The 20,600-nt window shown below is 37.6% G+C and overlaps 2 protein-coding genes across 4 annotated transcripts in view; one reads left to right on the forward strand and one right to left on the reverse strand.

Moving 5' to 3' along the window:
* LOC110833001 (uncharacterized) overlaps positions 1-9,265 on the forward strand; it is a 40,118-nt gene extending 30,853 nt beyond the window's left edge. Inside the window, exons 6-9 of one of the 2 annotated variants that reach the window (XM_022070550.2) lie at positions 1,692-1,880; positions 2,486-4,433; positions 7,172-7,260; positions 8,532-9,265. In XM_022070550.2, the coding sequence (XP_021926242.1) occupies positions 1,692-1,880; positions 2,486-4,433; positions 7,172-7,260; positions 8,532-8,866 (2,561 nt within the window). In that variant the 3' untranslated portion in view covers positions 8,867-9,265. Of the gene's footprint in view, positions 1-1,691; positions 1,881-2,485; positions 4,434-7,171; positions 7,327-8,531 lie in introns of both variants that reach the window. The other variant, XM_022070549.2, reaches the window with a different exon arrangement.
* Positions 1-20,600, reverse strand: part of LOC110833034 (inactive tyrosine-protein kinase transmembrane receptor ROR1) — a 227,107-nt gene that overhangs the window by 186,500 nt on the left and 20,007 nt on the right. The window lies entirely within an intron of this gene.

The following is a 20,600-nucleotide window of genomic DNA, read 5'->3' on the forward strand; positions in this document are numbered from 1 at the left end:
TGACAAAGCTCTGCTTTGGAGAATTCATGCAAAAATGGAACAGGCGAGATGGCCTATTTAATAATGCCAGCAGATGAAGAATAAAAAGAATAATTGACTTTAACGGTTATTTATAATATATTTAAATATTTCAGTAGAGAGATAAACCGCTCCTAGGCGCTGTTTGAGATTTCAACAACGCTCTATTCTTGAGAAAGACAGAGGTTGGAGCAAACATCTGTTGAGGTCTTACAAGAATCTAACTGTAGCCAACTGTATACAAACAAATCTAGGTGGACAGGCAGTTTAAACATTAGGGAGAAGTACAGGTCCAATCAAAAGCAACAACAATCCTGAATGAACCGATTTTTTAACCCTTTAAAGCAGAATCCCGCCTTACATACAGAGCTGAAATTCAGGGCTTATGCGCCTGGTCACTTATAGCTCAAGAACGGATATACCGATTTTAACCAAACTTGGCATGTTCATTTCTTGAGGCAAAGAAGAGATGATGTGGCCAGAACTCACTACAAAGTGTCGTCAAGCTATAAAACTAAGAGATGATAAAGTTGCGTCATATTGTGATAAATATATATTTGTTTAAATCTTGTCACTCAAATCACAATAAAATTCCTATTAAATATTAAAATATTACTATAATTAACATTTAAATATTTAAAACGATGTTCTCTATCGAAATGTTCGATCTAATGTAAATCGAACATTTCGATAGAGAACATCATTTTAAATATTTAAATGTTAATTTTAGTAATATTTTAATATTTAATAGGAATTTTATTGTGATTTGACTGACGAGATTTAAACAAACTATAGAACTAAGCAAAAACCGAAAACTGTAATAGGTTCGAGTCCTGACGACGAAATTTTAAATTATATCAAAAAATAATCACGTACTCGTTTCTGAGAGTACATTAGAGGAAACCGTCAAATAGTAAACACGGAGATCCTCGATCTTTTACTCAGGAACAAACCGCAGAGGAGATTACGCCTACCAAAGAATTAAACCAAGGCCAGCGATAATTGCATGGCGAGGTCTAAAATAGAATATAGGATAATGAGGAGGCTGTGCATGGGTGAAATGAGTAATGTTTAAAAAAATTGTCGGGAAATCTGAATGATTAGAGAATAAATACTCTACTGGATTAATCTGATTCATCATGGTAAGGGTTTAGTAGTGGCCTCCTGTGAATACATAAATGAATCGTAAGAATACATTAATATATGATAAATTTAATTATACCCTCAGCAACAAACAGTTTCTCAAGGACTTCGTTCTATATCTTTTCCTACTTTTCACATGATAGATTTGACATTAATATTCATGTGGCGATGTATGTTCTAAGAAATGTTGGATTTTTAAAAAAATTGGCAATGGAGACAGAATATTGCATCGAGTTACATAACCGTTCAATACTAAGAAATGCACCTGAAGATGGCCTAATTCACAACGAAACACGTGATGAAGCAAGATTATATTTGTAATAAAGAAGATGTACTAACTCACACTAGACATTTATTCACAGTTTATTACACAACAGAATTCAATAATTTAAATTAATTATAAACAATTCTGTATAATCGTCAGTGCAAAGTGATGAAGCTAAATAAATTCAATCAAATTATACGACTTAATATAATCTGCCTGTCTGGAAAATGTAATGGATTTTTCCTTTACTCTGTCTCTTTTGCAGGTGATGTGGAACGGAGATTTTACAAAGGAGTGGATACCGGCGAGAGATTCATCAGAATGAAGCCGGCTGACGCAGATATAAAAGACGTTCCATCCGTCTTGAATCTAGCTGGATCAAAAGCTACTCTGAGGATTATGAAACCAGACGAAATAAAAGAACTGGCATCTGCCTGCGTTCCAGAAAGCGCTGGTGAGCAACACAGGAGAATTTTATAAACCTTACAAATGTTTTCAAATGTACGATGTCGCTAGATTTTATGATTTGGGTTTTGGTGTTGTGCAGACTCGTATGTAGACGACGACGTTAACGTTTTGGAGGGACATACTGCCTCCATTTTCAGGGCTGAATATGTTTTTTTCTCCGAAACGATTACATCTATCGACAAGACTGTACGGCATCAAAACCACGAAGAATATAATTATCTTCATCACCGCCGTGAAAATTTATAATTTAACTTGCTTCAAGTCATTTTATATCACATCGAAACCTTTAATTTGGCTTTACGAGTAAGAAACCCGCCGGCTAGCTAAATCAGTATCATTTCCCATCGGTAAAACATTGCATTCTGATACAATTTACATGTTACATAAAATCCGGAACTGTGTAACGTCACTGAAAATGTCCTAAATATAATATTTCAGTAATATATTAGTATATTAGACTTTAAATAAATCTCAGCCTCGCTAAAGTCATAAGTATTAATGAACCGGTGTTCATAACTGCTATCGCGTTGTGTAATACTTTAATTCATAATTATAAATAAATTTAGTAAATATATTTCGGTCACGTTTCAGGCGTCTCCGCAGGCACAGATAATGATAAGACGTCAAACGCACCAAAAACACGTGCCCAAAATGGCGAAAATACTACCAAGTTACTGGACAGCTTTACAACTGACAGGTACCGCTCACAACTCAATGTTCGTCTGAGGCAGCCAAATATGAAAACAAACAGGTCGCTAGAAAATATTTTCGACAGCGTGTCTGACAGAGCTCAGCACAATACGTCTCTGCCGATTATAGGAACATGTGATTCTACGTCTACAAAATTATCTTCTCTAAAAATGTCTTCCGAAAACACGCTATCAGAAACACAGTTCAAGAAGACTTCATCTGAAAGGCTTTTCGATTTTGGCAGACAGAAAACTGCATTATCCCCAAAATTCCCACACCCTCAACAGTTAGATGCATTACATGCCCTGTCCGCACCTCAACTCGAAGCAATCCCCAAGAGAATAATCACAGAAAATTCCAAAGAACCTCAACTTACCTCATCTGTTCAAGAAAACAAAATTACAAAACCACATTCTCCTAAAGAAACCCAGTCATCTCCAGAAATTTCAAACCATACGCCAAACATTTTCTCGAAGCTTCCAAATCGAAAATCAAAATGCCATAACGCTCCGTTTCTCAGTACCACAGATGAATCTACAGATTCTGCAGACTTCCATTCAAAATCATCACCATCATCCCAATTACAAAGCAATCCTTTCGTGGGAAATTTCCGAACATCATCACCAAATAACACATCGCCATACGGTTACCCTCGGACACCATTTACACCAGTGCATGCCAACCCCTTCATATCAAATATTCCGAACGCAAATCATACCCTTATCTATCAAGACTTCATTCCTCACAATGAACAGAGCGTTCACTGTTACAATACACCAAATTTACCTCAGTATCAAGGAATAAAAATTCTCGAACCTGACTTCACAATCTTACCTTCACCTGATAATCAACAATTTTTCCTTCAACAAGGAACACGTAATTCTAGAGCATGCAGCCCTTATTCCCACACAAACGCGTCATATACACAAAGTTCTCAGCCAACAAACATTACGTTTAATGAATTAACGTATGTGCCAAATTCATCCAGTGCTCCTTTTCCAGGAACGTCGAACTCTTTACCAACTACCATCGCACCTTTCTCAACAAATCAATCAGCAACTTCCTCAGGAGCTAACAACGCATCCAGTTTACCACAAAATAATAATACGCACTCACATCCCAGTTATTCGCCTAATAATCCGTTGTCTATTAACGAGTCTCACGTGCCTACACCAAAAACTTCTGTGCCGAGCAACGCACCTTTCATGACCTATGTTCCTGGTAACACATCCGTTGTACTTCCATCTGGTAGGCCCACTTCCGGTAGCGTAGAATACTTTCCAATATCATCCGATATCCCTGGCAATACACTCCTTGTAAACGTCTCTTCAGCGCAATCGGCAAACCTCTCAGTGCCAAATACTTCGTCTTCAAACACGACAAATATCCCAACGTCTCAAGATAATTTAAATCCGTCTCAAATTTTACAATACTCTGTAAACGAAGGAAATAACCCGATCCAAGGTCAGAGTGACGTAACAGAAAACACACTAGAAGTTCCCAGAACACAAACCACTAGTGCGCCACCTTCCCCAGTAATGACCCAAAAAGAGACATCTCAACCAAAAATATCGAGAAAGTCCAGCATCTTACCCCGTCAACAGAGTAAATCTAGCGGTGACGAAGGACCCAATCTTAGTCCACCGACGGCACACGTTGGTGCAGCTGCACCGACAGCATCGCCAGGAACTGCTAGGAGAAAAGCTTCGAGGAAGATGAGCTGTACCAATTCCACGGGGAGTCACCACAACGTCGAAAATACCATCAACGAGAGCTCAGTAGGACCTTCAGGACCTAATGCTACGTCCTCACCCAATACCAAACACAGAGGATCAGTAATGCATCACAGGTGAGGCGAACAACGTGTTACTTGGAGTCCAGTAAGTACATAGGCCTTTCTACATTCACATATATCAATAAAGAACGCAGATTTGTAACATTAGTGATACGAGGTGCGATCTGAAAGTTTCAAGACTGTGTCAATAGAGGGCGAACCGGATGTAGTACGAGCTTCTGCCGCTAGGGGGTGCGGCCTACATTCATAGTGAATCAGTGTGCCAGCCGGCATCATCGAATTAGCATTTGTTTCTTAGTTACGGGCGTTTTGGTAGTGCATTACACCGACCGTCCTGCGATTTCGGAATGGCGTGAGCATCAAATTTTGCCAAACACTCGCCAAAACGGCTACGGAAACCTATAAAATGCTAAAGCAAGCATTTGGGGAGTCCGCAATGGGTCGTGCACAAACTTTTGTGTGGCATTCACGTTTTAAAAATGGCCGAACCTCTGTCGATGATGACGAGCATTCTGGACGACCATCTTCGAGCACAACGCCCGAAAATGTTACGAAGATTCGGCAGGCCATTCACGAAGATCGACGTCGTACCATCAACGACTTGTGCGACATTGTTGGGATAGGCTATGGGACCTGTCAGCTGATTCTAAAGGAAGAACTCCACATGCGACGCATCATGACAACGCGCCAGCGCACACCGCCCTCAAAGTTCGCCAGTTTTTGGCCTCAAACACCATGGCCGTCATCCCGCACCCTCCTTATTCGCCGTGTAACTTCTTCCTCTTCCCAAACATGAAAATTCAGCTAACGGGAAGGAGATTTGAGACGATAGAAGAGATTCAGGCAGAATCGCAGATGGTGCTTGACAGGCTGACAAAGAAAGATTTCCAGGGATGCTTCCAGGCTTGGCAGCGGCGCTGGGATCGTTGTGTTCACTCGCAGGGGAACTACTTCGAGGGTGATGGATGAATTTAATACCTGAGATAAGTGTACGGGATTTTATACGCGCAGTCTTGAAACTTTCCGATCGCACCTCGTATATTAACAAAGTGTCATGAAGATGTTACACAATTCAAATACACTTTAGAAGAATCTTAAGTACTTAATTTGCAGACTACTTGGATGTTGTAAAAGGTTTCGAAAATTTCTTATGTGTCTTGCGTTAGTGTTCTTTACTAAGTCAAAAACCAAATAACAAGAAAGATCTGATCTCAATTCTAATGTGAGTTCTTGAGACACTTCCAAAACCACATCTTATAAATATTTACACTTTCCAAACAAATCGAATTCTTAGAATTTTAACTAGGGTATTTAACTCTAAAGTAGGTCATATGTCTAGAAAAAGCTGTTTCTACGTTGAAAAAAAGAAATCGGTTACGTTGAGAAAAATATGATTCAAAATTTGGCTCTATGAACATCGATGAGTAAGTAAGAAAACTGATCTTCCATAAAGAATTTAGTTCCATGTCTGCAAATAGACTGAAAAATATAAACTTTATTCTGTCGTGTTATTAAGCTAAACTCCATACCTTACGCCCTCATGCAGTGTCTGACAAACTACAGTGACAGTTCTCCACAAATCATGAAACTCAAACTATTAATTACCTTTCTGATCAAGAATATTATTTAGTCCAAAATATTTGCAGTCTGGTTATGTTCACAAGGTTCCGAAAATCTAGTCAGTTACTTGAAAGAATAAATCAGAGTCGATTTTGCATTGTCAACTACTTTCTTGCGACCGAATATTTGTCTGTCTATACCAGTGGTATTCAACCTTTTTTGTTCGCGTATCCCCAGATATAATTTCTCTTCAACTTTGTACCCCCAAAGTTGTTGGTGTATAATTCAAGTTATACATAGTATATAATCTACATCTAAAATAAATTAAATAAATTACATTACTGATTATTCAGTGTTTATCATAATTTTTTTTTAAATTTCACGTACCCCCTAAGATGTCTTCGCCTACCCCCAGATATAATTTCTCTTCAATTTTGTACTCCCAAATTTGTTGGTGTATAATTCAAATTATACATAGTATATATTCTACATCTCAGTCAGTATAGTGACTAACTACGGGCTGGACGACCGGGGTTCGATCCCCGACGGGGGCAGAGGATTTTTCCTCTAGCCTCTGCTTCCAGACCGGCTCTGGGGCCCACCCAGCCTCCTCTACAATGGGTACCGGGGTCCTTTCCCGGGGGTAAAGCCGGCCGGGGCGTGATGCTGACCACCCACCCCCATCTAGTGCCGAGGTCAAGGAAGAGAGGAGCTATACCGCCTCTCCCCCCAAACGCCTACATGGCGTATAGTGGGACAAACTTTACTTTACTTTAACTGATTATTCAGTGTTTATCATATTTTTTTTTAAATTTCACGTACCCCCTAAGATGTCTTCGCGTACCCCCGAGGGTACGCGTACCCCAGGTTGAATACCACTGGTCTATACTACAGTAAAAGTTTTTTATTAACTAGCTTTGTTATTGGAAGAAAGTAGCCAACACTCGATCTGGGTTGTAGTGCACTGACGATTATGATGACGACACTACAATAAATAGACCAACAATTTAATAAATTATTTAATTGCTAAAGTATCTTCAGCAATGCTACTACTCAGGAGGATTTGAGATTTTTGAGACAGCGTCGTGTAATCTGTGAATCGTCGAGAACACAATCATCTTTCATTACACGATCAGCTCAGCTGACGATGGGTTAACGAATGCAACAAAATGGTTGCTCTGTGCTCCTTTTAATATGTCATGAGCTGATGGTGTTATATTTTTCCCCACCAGGAAGACGAGTTCTGCGGTCAGCGGTGGCGCTGATGTACAAGGTGGCGGCCACGCGAACGTCATAGACGTCAGCAGATCCTCAAGCTCAGGTCAGGACTCGCCGACAAAACCCGACAGGAGACGAAGAGTGTCGATTTACTTCAACAATAAGAAAGGTGACATTTTACAAAATTCATCCAGGTGACAACAATGAGTCACCGAGCCAAGTGAAGATTTGATGGCGGAGCGTAAGAAAAACTGGACTAATCCAATACTCCCCACACGGTTCAGTATTTATAACAATTGTAATTCTACTAAAGGCTACCAGATGTCCACAGTTCGTACCACAAGCTTCTAGAATGTTCGATTATTTTCGGAGCACTGATCGAATTTGATTGCGGGCGATAGAACTCATGAATCACACATCCCCAGAGGGGGCCTTTGAGCCGAAACGTTTTTGGGATTTATTCCAATTTCCTATCGTAAATGTCCTGGGTACTAAGGTTCACCCACAATTGGCAGAACGCACTAAGATAACGCGGCCTCAGAAACAGTGACCCTTAACAACAATGCGATTTCAATCAAACCTTTACGACTGAGAAAAAAATTCTCTTTTACATAACAGGACTGAACAATAACTTCTACTGTCAAAGTGATTAATGATTTTCTATGACTGCAATGTTTAATTTTACTTTAACTACAAATTTAAAAGTTCATACAGTCTAGCGGTTAGAACGCTGGCCTTGTAATCCTGGGGTCTCGGGTTCGATTCCCGGCGGTGCCCGAATTTATAACTTGTGTTGGGCAAGGCCGTGGTCTAGGCAACACGGAGTTTTCCTCCGGGGGCTTCCCCGGTTTCTCCGTGGCATCCCAACAATTACTCCATTTACACACAGAAGAAGGCAATGGCAAACCACTTCTGGATCATCTGCCAAGAACGTATATGAACAGGTCCCAGTCCGAGAAGAGAAAAGGATGGAAGGATCCTGTTCATATGGACCTGTCGTCAGACAGAACAATAAATAATAATAAGATGAGGTGGTCTAGCGGTTAGAACGCTGGCCTTGTAATCCTGGGGTCTCGGGTTCGATTCCCGGCGGTGCCCGAATTTATAACTTGTGTTGGGCAAGGCCGTGGTCTAGGCAACACGGAGTTTTCCTCCGTGGCATCCCAACAATTACTCCATTCACACACAGAAGAAGGCAATGGCAAACCACTTCTGGATCTTCTGCCAAGAACGTATATGAACAGGTCCCAGTCCGAGAAAAGGATGGAAGGATCCTGTTCATATGGACCTGTCGTCAGACAGAACACTAAATAAAACAGTCTTGTTAAAACGTACTATATAAGTTCCTTACGAATCTTTACCTCTTTTAAACAGGTGCTGGGAAAAGACGTGATTCATCTTTCGTGCCAAATGGAAGTAACGTTCCTGGAGGTGGGATTCTGTCTCGTAGTTTATCTCTGCAGCAAACTAACCATTACACCGGAGGGTCTACGTCAGACATCGCCGCAGGTCACTGCGTCGGCGCAGAAGCAGCCACAAACAGCGAACGCGAGAGGACAAACAGCATCAGTAGCAGAACGAGTAGTGCTACTGGAGTCACCGGAAGTAACAGGATGAGGAAACACAGCGTTTGCAGTACACGTGGAGTCGTTACAAGTGAAAGTGGCAAAGTTCCTTGGTGTGGATGTTGGGGAAATGGTTGTATCTGATTATTAACAAAACAATTCTTTTTTTCCATCTGACTTAACATAATTTGTTGAATGTTCTCCAAACGTAAATGTGAATAACAGACTCAAATCTTTGATACTAGTACGCTAATATTTTGTATCTGCAGGTACACGTATTGTTAAAAAAAAATTTAAACTTTATATATGTGTGTATATTGTAGATATAATTAAATAATAAGCAATAGCTATATTTGTATATAAGCATTTGTCATTGTCATTAATGGAACAACAACGTATGCATTTAAGAAGACACAACATTAAAATAATGGTATATATTAATGTAATTTATGATTTATTTATCTACCTGTTATGTGATATTGTTTATCTGTATGAACAGTAAACAATATAAGCATATTTAATAAAAGGATAAATTATTCGGAATTATTGTTATTTATGAATGTGGTAAGAGGTAAAAATATGTAAATTTTAGTTTGAAAATCTACCGTTACGTAATGAGGGCCATATTATTCCTTATACAAATAGAAACAACGTACGTTTTGAGGGTGGCGAAGTCGGCTTGTTTAATTTTTGAAAATAAATAATTTAAAACAAGATACAGCCAGCGTTGAAACTGACGTCTCCTAGAATTTAAAATTCATAAACTAATTTTAAACATAACAAACCTGCTTATAGTACAACTATCTTCTGTTCTAATTAAGACAAATTCATAATAACATGATAATTGGTGTAATATACACGATAAAAACTGTTTTACCGGCCTTATACTGGACACAAATTAATTAACGTAATTTAAAAGGGGAGGTGCTGTATTTTAAGTATCTCAAAAATATTTTCAAATTTCATTAGACATTAGTTCGGCCAAGTATTTCGAAGACATCGGCTTTGTTTTCAATTTCCTAACTCAAATTGAAAGCAACCGAAATTAATTCATGATCAGACCCCACCTTACTTCCTACCTGATGTTCTAATGCCCATGAAAATTAATCGCTTTGGAGGGACTGGTTTTGTAGTCATCTGGAAGGTAGAAATATCTCCCGAGGGTGGGATGTAAATATGTCCATGTCTTGATTATGTAGTTTACGTCTATAAAACGCCACTTGTCGGTTAGATGAAAGGATAATATCGTTGGTGGTCCTGAACATTCGGCCTGAAGCCATTCTTCTGAAAATACACTCAGTGTAAATGTAAATACATTATAGATAACGCAATATTTCGTTGGATTTACGTGGACCACAGGATAAAATGCACTGCCATTGAAAAAAAATTATCTCTCACTCTTGGGAAAGAACAAATATTGAATGTTTAGAATTTCAAATTTTCAAGGCCGCGAGGAAAATGTTTATTTGACGCCGTGAAGATGGAGACTGCATATTTCTCCGAAACACTGGCATCTACCTACGAGTCAACACGTCGCCAAAACCAATAAGGAAAATATCGTCAGATTTGATAACAAAAATGCTAGGGAGAAAATTTGGCTTTCGAAGACACAAACTAATTTGAAAATTAATTAAAGGAGACATTACCAGTTGCTTTACTCGCAATTAACAAATTGTTTTAATGTATGGAACGTGTAGTAATCACGGGTAGCAATAAACTTTCACAATTGTTAATAGAATTATAATAATGGACAATTAATACGAATTTAAAATAGAACTGTAAGGTTAATACAGATCTTCAGGGACACAGGTTGTAAGCATCATACTATAAAATCGGGTATAACAGTATGATGATAAGGAATTTTGGTTCTCTGATTGTTACGAAAATGTTTTTCAGGACATCGTACGATAAGTGACTAATATCACGATTAACGCATGGCTGTAATTAACGCAAAATAACGCTCCCAATTGACCGCAAATACCTTCGAAAGCTAAAACAGCTCCGTGACGTTCATTGACGAAAGAATAATATAACATTTAAGGATTAATCAAAACATGGCGAATATTAGGTTGATGTGTCCTCTTGCTAAGGTGTTGAGACTGTCTTTAAAATTACCGATTTATGGTACTTTCAAACTTGCACGCACGCACATTCACACACAGATCAAGACCACCCATACGGTTACACATACAATTTTTTTTTTTAATATTTTAGATTGTGTGTTACAATCCTTGGATTTACTGAAGGCAAAATTCAGTGAGACAAAACTCCATACTGATATATGCAATTACGGGTTACAAGGTTACATTTAAAATGCATACGGTTTTGAAATTTCGTCAATAAATTTAATTTCATTTGAAAATTCTGTAAAATTATGTATTATATGTAGTAGGAGTTTTCTATATCTCCGAAAATTCGTAATTTCATCTGTAACTAACTAACTAACTAACTAGATGGCTTACGGAACCCGAAGGTTCATCACCGAACCAACCAAAGCCCTCGTAATTCCATCTCTGGCTAGATAAGATGACGAGTCACGCTGCAAGTTACGTCAGCCTTTGAAAACTGGCGTTGTGATTTATTTGGAAGGCGCAGTGATCATTTAAGGGTTAAGCACACAGATCCTCTATCATTAGACAGACGTCGAGAAGACTAGGGAACGCCCACGGGTCATGGACCACTCCACAGTGCATTCAGCGTCGGATCGTGACTTCTGGCGGAACGGTCGTGTTTCTGAGCAATACTCAACATTGTAATTCTAGTACCGTATTTGTCTCCGACTGAATTAATAAACAATATTTATTTATATTTTTATTTTATTTAGTGTTCTGTCTGACGACAGGTCCATATGAACAGGATCCTTCCATCCTTTTCTCGGACTGGGACCTGTTCATATACGTTCTTGGCAGATGATCCAGAAGTGGTTTGCCATTGCCTTCTTCTGTGTGTGAATGGGGTAATTGTTGGGATGCCACGGAGAAACCGGGGAAGCCCCCGGAGGAAAACTCCGTGTTGCCTAGACCACGGCCTTGCCCAACACAAGTTATAAATTCGGGCACCGCCGGGAATCGAACCCGAGACCCCAGACCCCAGGATTACAAGGCCAGCGTTCTAACCGCTAGACCACCGTGGCTAACAAAGATAATTCTACAAACATGATCTCATGGCTTAATTGACAATATTAACAACTAAATAATAATAGTGAAGACATACCTAGAAAAAAAACATAAAATAACTTAAGTAATTCCTTTCTTATGTGTCATAATGCCTGGGGGTGCAGTTTTACATGCTTTTATCTCCGTGTGTACACACAAAAAATGTTCCATTTTAATAGCCATTTACTTCCCTTCCTATTCCCCCCCCCCCCACCCCGCAACCCTCCAGTTCTTGAAACCTATTCTTTTTGCCCTAATTCCATTTTACCTTCCGCTACTCAAAAGCCTGTTATAGCAAAACAGGCACAAAGGTCGATCCACTCTGCCTTTCCCTTTGTTCAATTAATCCGTCCTTCACTCAGAGCTGATTTGGTCAGAAGGAAATTGACTGTTTCCTCAATTTCAACATCGACTAATATTCCTGAATGTAGAATGTCAATGACTTGATCTTGGTAATAAACGACGAAACCATTGAGCGGGTCTTTTGTGTTAGAAATATCAGTAAATACGGTATTTCATACAAATATCAGAGACGTTCAAATAGACACAGAATCGTTTCATGGATTTATAACTTTTTAAAATTGTCAAATAACTGATTAAATCAAATCTTGTTAAAATATCGTTAAAAAAGACTAGGCCTCCATTAATAAATAAACTACTTAGATAATTTTATTATGAATTTTAAACTCTGGAGATTTTGAGTGACTGAATAAAAGCATGTTATATTACGGATGAATAGTATTGGGCTATAAAAAAATATCCGATTTAAAAAATAATCGATTATTCTCGAAGTGTAACATTTACAATTTATGGGATACTGGCTTCTAGCCGTTTTAAATTATTTTAACTTACGTTCTTCATTAACACAAATTTATATTTAAACAAAGAACACTTCAGTATCACGTGTCAGGAGAACAATCTTTAAGTATAGCGAAGGGGGTTCCCCCCCCCCCCCAAAGACTATCTTTGTGGGCCCAGAACATTTTCGATATAAAATCTCTCTGCCTGCAGAAGACCATCATCTTTATAGCTGCTGGTTTTGTGGATTGCAGAAATGTAAGAGGATAAAATTGAAGTGGTGGGATGGGGGGCTCTTTTCTTCTACCCAGGAATGATTGCAAACACGTGTTACAACATGGTGGCTGCCCGCATTTCTACAACACCATTACAAACAGCAGCACTTCCTTTCATGCAAGAGTGACATAACAAATATGTTTCAAACACTTGACGTACGTACGTCTTATGTGTGACAGCTGCTCTGAAACGTCTTTGGACCTGTGTATCCACCCCCCCCCCCCCCAAGACCATCACGCACCTCCTACATTTTATGTATTCAGTTGCTACAAACGTACTACAAGGTGTATATAAATTATATTTACAACTTTACTCCTGATTTTTTTCAATTACGCACGTCGGATAAAATTTATAATGTCAGATAATACGGACTACTGTACTTATATTTCATTTTTTATTTATAACTACACACGTACGTAAATTATAAACATATGGATTATAGTTTAATATTATGTAATTTACGTTCCGCCTGCTAAAAAAATTGCATGTGTTTTGTTTTCACGAGTGATAAGAATTGCTGTTTACATTTTGTTTACATGTCTGTACGCCGTTAATCATTTAATATTTGTTTCTATATATATATATTCTAATCACAACCTGCACCTACGTTAAGTGGAGGGATTCGTACACATTAAGTCTCCGTTATAGTATTCTGCAGAGGATAAGTCACGGACATAATTATGAGGGTCGTAAAATTGAAAAAAGGGCTGTTATAAGATGCGAGAGGCTTTGGGAAAATTGCAGTCGTAAAATAATTAAAATAGACATAAAATTCAACATGAAGACACAGACAAAGCAAAGTATCACTTTGAACTGAAAATTATTAGGTCACGTGATGGATTTATTTATAATTTCCAAGGTTGTGCTCAACACACGTGTAATTAAAGATAAACCCCCAAGCCAAGATTTCGCCAGTTTTCAAACAGTACTTGAGCACATGTAACGCAGAATTCGTTAATTACGTTATAGGCGATTATATACCACACAATTTAAACACTACTGAAGTGATTTTTATTTTAATTATCAGCCTCCGCGTAAGACACAAACATTATTAGAATTCTTTTCGTCGTGAATAACTTTCAGAGATTAATCGAATGACTGGCATCCAATATAACAAAAATAAAAGCCATCTAGTGCAGTGGTATTCAACCTTTTTTGTTCGCGTACTCCCAGATATAATTTCTCCTCAACTTTGTACCCCCAAAGTTGTTGGTGTATAATTAAAGTTATACGTAGTATATAATCTACATCTAAAATAAATTAAATAAATTACATTACTGATTATTCAGTGTTTATCATATTTTTTTTAAAATTTCACGTACCCCCTAAGATGTCTTCGCGTACCCCCAGATATAATTTCTCTTTAACTTTGTACCCCCCAAGTTGTTGGTGTATAATTCAAGTTATACATAGTATATATTCTACATCTAAAATAAATTAAATAAATTACATTACTGATTATTCAGTGTTTATCATATTTTTTTTAAAATTTCACGTACCCCCTAAGATGTCTTCGCGTACCCCAGGTTGAATACCACTGATCTAGTGGACGTATTCCATTCTACTGACTTTAGATACTGCGAAAGAAATTTTCTTGATGTTTCGTAAAGATTTTTTAAGACAAACACTAATTTTTATCTGTCAACAACACTTCTTACATTTCTCGACAGTGATTATTAACTAATGTTAATAATATAAGTAAGATAATAGTTTAAAATGTATTTTCGACCTATTGAGATCATCTTCAGTTAATAAAAACCCAATTATAACTAAACTAAACAAATAAAAGAATCCTAAACAGACAAAATGATTACTTACAAATTATTTTAAAATTTAAATGTCGTCATTCCAATGTAATTTCTAGCCGTGGGTATGAACACAATTTATTGGTCACATCAAGTTCAAGATACCATTCCCTATTGATTGAAAGATTTTAAAATCGTCATAATTCATATCAGAGTAGATAGAGAATGTGATGAAATGTAGTTGGGACGGAAATAATAAAAAGTGATTGATGTGCTGTCTGCGATATTCAATAACACTTGTTAATTTCAATGGCAGCTCGATAATTAAGTCACTTGGAGCAATGCCCCATTCAAATTATTAAATTATTTTTTTTTTCGTAATTTAAATATGTCAACATGATATACAGATAAAATGATAAGTCGTTCACATAAAATTCTCTAACTTACAGCGATGTTTCTGTAACGTGTTGGCCAGCTATCATTGGTCTCCCAACTGATATATTGTTATAAATTTCAGAACAACGTAATTTATTTACCAAGCATAATTTTTCACATATTTATTTCCACAAGCCTTCACAGAATATTTATCAGCTGTTAGCACAGAACACATCCGTTTACCTTCCGAATGCGTCAATCTGACGAGGAAGTTGTGAGGAATCTGTAAATATTTTGAACAACTTTTGTGAAACAACGCAGAATATCAAAGCATTTAATCACTACTCAAACAAATGTAGTCTAATTACATTTTATTTTCCCATACCGGTATTTCAATTTCGGCATGACTAATTTCAAGGCATATTTCTCACTGTTTCAGACCTTCACAGCCCTTAACATAAAACAAGAGCAGATATCATACTAATATCTATAATATATAATTTAATGTGCCACGGTGGTCTAGCGGTTAGAACGCTGGCCTTGTAATCCTGGGGTCTCGGGTTCGATTCCCGGCGGTGCCCGAATTTATAACTTGTGTTGGGCAAGGCCGTGGTCTAGGCAACACGGAGTTTTCCTCCGTGGCATCCCAACAATTACTCCATTCACACACAGAAGAAGGCAATGGCAAACCACTTCTGGATCATCTGCCAAGAACGTATATGAACAGGTCCCAGTCCGAGAAAAGGATGGAAGGATCCTGTTCATATGGACCTGTCGTCAGACAGAACACTACAAATAATAATAAGATGAGGTGGTCTAGCGGTTAGAAGGCTGGCCTTGTAATCCTGGAGTCTCGGGTTCGATTCCCGGCGGTGCTCGAATTTATAACTTGTGTTGGGCAAGGCCGTGGTCTAGGCAACACGGAGTTTTCCTCCGTGGCATCCCAACAATTACTCCATTCACACACAGAAGAAGGCAATGGCAAACCACTTCTGGATCATCTGCCAAGAACGTATATGAACAGGTCCCAGTCCGAGAAGAGAAAAGGATGGAAGGATCCTGTTCATATGGACCTGTCGGCGGACAGAACACTACAAATAAATAAATATAATTTAATATAATACACGTTACAGAGATTTTCTTGGAGAAATCACAGATGTACCTTAGCTGATTGTGTGATTACGCTGTATAATATCGTGCGATCATTACATTCTATCACAATAATAATGGAGCATCGGTATGACAAATCTGTTTGAACTTCTGTACCCGTTATCCTCGACTGGCGTAAGCAACTATACCTCTTTGTCTTCTGATGAATGTTTTCCTTCAGCAACATGGAGGAGTCTAACAACCGCTTCTTAGTGCCACCCACAAATTCTAACAAAAACATCTTTTAAAATCAATTTCTCTCCTTGGACGCCAGCCCAGCGTCATGATCTAGGTTTTTATTTTTAATTTTTCTATTTCTCAGCTTTTATTTTTCAACTGGCATTCGTGCTATACAGTACGTCACAAAACAAATGCTAGTCATTTGTCACTAGTCCATATGTCTGTTGCCATGACAACAACATTTATTTGTTGTGAAACACGACGAATGGAAAGGACTTCAGTCACTGCTCAAAAGTGATTTAAGTCATAACTCACTGTTTAAAATGGGCGCTTAATGGAGAGGCTGTATCTATCTGCATTGCATCTTTCTTGGGAGAAAATCTCTTACGGATGCTGTAGGATGAATATATGGACCTTGACAAAAATAATTTGTCTCTTGGCTTCCCCGTCTAACGCGATTTTAAACTGACAATCCACAATAGTTTACTATACATTTTATCTCCACGGTAAATACACAAATTCAGACTCGTATCCACTGTTGACACCATGTCGAGATGACACCAGACATGACAGTGGAAAACCTACTCCAGGCGTCACGACGCCAACAAAACACGCCATATATATCACACGTGAACCTTAGGATTGTCAGTAAAAACCCTATAGCACTTGGCGGTGAGATGTGTAACTCCATCCGACTTCAAAATTTTTATCAATGAATTCACTGTGAATTACAGAATTATTTTATCTTTATGTAAATTTAACATGATATTTGTGATTCTGAATTTGTATTATGCAAAATTATGTGTGCTGCTGAATAGGAATTTATAATTTCAAAAAAAAAATTTTTGGTTAGAATATATGTAAATACGTACACACATGCATTAATTTATACTTTTCAGCGGCATGTAGTTTAGGTGTGCAAACAAATAAACCCTGGCTGTCTAGTCTGTTCAAAGAAACAATGACATTATTCATTTCATAACTTTAAACTATTCTCATAACGCAATTACAGTAGACTCCCGATTATCCAGAGGGCGGACTCAACGAGGTCGATTTGGTTTAACCGATAATTGAAAATAAATTTAGAAAAATCTGTTTTAAAAATAAAAATGTTTAAAAATAAAGGAATAAATGCAACAATTATATTATTTAACGTATTATAAACTGTTGCTAAAGCCTATAATTTACGATAATAAAACGTTAATACTATCCGTCTGAATATTTTTTTAATAGTTGGTATATACCATATTAATTTCATATAAAATCATTTATGTCATTAGTAAATCTTTAAAAATTTAATTAGTGGATAAAATAAAGACATACAGGGTTCCAAGCTGAAGTGAAACACATTCGTAGAAGCGATATATCGTCAGAAGGTTAGAGACAAGTAACGCCTATTGTTTTAAGATAAAATTACATTTTTAATTCTATCCCCTCGCCCTTTCATTCCCATCCCTAAGTAAGAGCTTTGTGGAGGCTAAAAGCACCAATCCCCGCCTTCTAAGTGGCCCTTTTGTTCCTGTGTTACTGTACTAGAGGGCAGTACTTGGGGGGGGGGGGGGGGGGAGTAATCAAATTCTGCAGATGTCACTCCATAAAGTCTACAGAACAGATGCGTGCAGGACTGGAACAATGGAAATAGTTTAAAAAATAAGTCTGACTCTTCTACACGGCGTATACTTTTAAATAAAGATTAATACACAGCCAAAGCATCGCTTATAGTAATAATACGGCTACTTATTACGTTCGTGATGTGGGTAAAATTCCTTGCCAGGGTAATGTGTGACGAGATTACGTATTCCTCATCCGCCCTCAAAAGACTAAATCGATAGCCCAACAATCGATTCGCATTAGAGCGAGGGCCATTAATTGAAATCGACCTAAATAATACGAAGAGGATAAAAATTACATCGCATTAAGTCAGGAACCTGGTCATTTCATTCGTGAAAACATGAATGACTATTAAACATTTATAGCCCAGTGGTAACTACATTTAAATAATTAATAACTTGAATTTTTCTTAAACAGCGTTAACCAGTCGATCTTTGTAATGGTGAAGTGTTGTGTTTTCTTCGCGGTACGGACTGGATTCTTAAATACGATTTGCCGAGCTTCGCGTTTAAAGGGTTAATCGAACACGCGTGTAAGAAGGAGTGGATTTATAATTTTAATATTAATTTTGGTTAGAATGTATGTAAATAATACTTAGTACACACATTAATTTGTACTTTTTAGTAGCTTGTCATTCTGTCGTTGTGGAATGAATGTTTCTTCGTTGCCTTAACTTGTAGCTGAAAGGTAGCGTGTGCTTTTGTAGGGCACTCTCATATCAAAGATGATATTCTGTCCTCGTTAAAAAAGCTTCAAATTATCTCTGTTAACGAATGCATAATGGTTGCCACCGTAGTTCACTCTTAAGTGGCTTACTATCAGACAATTCTCGATTATTCGAATCGACAAGAGCTATTACTTCACGTCGAGTGTTAGCATATCGATTAAGGCTGAAACTTCCTTTGTTCCAATTGTAGGGTTTTCAATTCCGAGGAAGAATGGCACATAAGACTTTTAAGTTTCGTTTATCACGCGTAACAAACTGTAAAGTTGTGGTTAAGGAGTTATAAAAACAAAAATACAACAAAAGACACGTACTTGTTCAATTTTATCAGTCTAATCACAATAAAATATTATTATTAAATATTAAAATATTACAATTAACATTTAAATATTTAAAATATATTAATATTTTAATATTTAATAATAATATTTTATTGTGATTAGACTGATAAAATTGAACAAGTATATATTCAACACAATATGACGCAACATTATCATCTCAAAAGACACGTAATAACATTCGAAAACTAAGTTCGTTATCTTTTAAGGTGATTACATGACGTGTCAAGGAGAAAGAAACGAGGTCCTAATGTGATACGATAAAAACATTACAATTTTACATGTAAATCAACTTGTAAACATACTTTTATATTATGTGTGTCATACACAAACACGCATACGAGTGTACATATCAAAAGGTCTTCATTAACCACTGGAAAACAAATGCCTAATTAAAATGTATTTGAGTAATTACCGTGTTCGTCTGCCCTATGTTTTGTAACTAGGTGTTGAAGATCGGGGTTTTGAGAAATTACTTACAAGGCAATGGGAGAGTCAATTAAGTGGTGTCAGTGCCTTTTATCAAGTCATTCTTTCTTTCTTTCAGTCAATATAACACGATGAGGTGGGGGGGGGGGGGGGTTTCCCTTGAAAACTCGTGCCCCCAACACGCAACGTCCACCACGCATGACAGACACAAATGACAGTACGAACGTCATTACATTGATTTCCGTTTTATTAATTGCATTCTGTTTACACAACTACAGGACAGACAATATTGAGACATACACGAATGAGTAATTTCTAGCTTTGAACGTGCCCATGCCTCGAATTGGGTTCGAAATCACAATTCCAGTATCAGAAAGGTCAATACACACGTCTGATCACTCTACCATTGAGGTTGAAATTTAGAAACTTAAAAAGATAAAAATTTACGAATGGTCACGTGTCTTTTGTGTTAATATTACACTGAATAAATATTACGAAATTGCATTCATGTGTCTGTCAACAACAGGGCTGCGGCGAGGTGAGAACTGAGGTGTTGGAACCGTCAGCGAGACAGAGACTGACGGTCACGTGACGCTGTTAACAACGTCACCTTCCGATACTCACACGAGAGCAGCGTATCGATTAGTATCGAACAGAGATTCTCGAACACAGAGTTGGGCATGACGGGTTCTTTGAACCGTGTTCATTACTGGCAAGTGGCTATCCCCACAATCCGACCTTCATTAGCACGGATATTAATAGTTAATGTTAATTGATGTATTCATTTAACGTGTACGGAAAGCAGAGTTAAGGTAAAATTGTTTTCCACAGAAAAGCCAAATCACTAACTGCATAAATCATTAGCTGTTTCTTCTACAATCGATCCTTCTCGAATATCTACTAAAATGGGAGAGATAACTCTCTGATAATGAGCTCAAATTCTGTTTCTTTAAATATACAGCTCAAATCGCTAGGTCGACCAGTTTTTCAAAACTGGATTATTATTTGGGGGTGGTATGAAATAATATTTTTAAAAATCTCCTGTTGTCTGAGACCATTTCTCAAAATCAAAACAAACAAAAAACTATGAAAAGCGTG

The sequence above is a fragment of the Zootermopsis nevadensis genome, unplaced genomic scaffold, assembly GCF_977971745.1.
Source record: "Zootermopsis nevadensis isolate Lab colony 2312 unplaced genomic scaffold, Znev_1.0 Znev_ptg000023l, whole genome shotgun sequence".
NCBI classification, from domain to species: Eukaryota; Metazoa; Arthropoda; class Insecta; order Blattodea; family Termopsidae; genus Zootermopsis; species Zootermopsis nevadensis.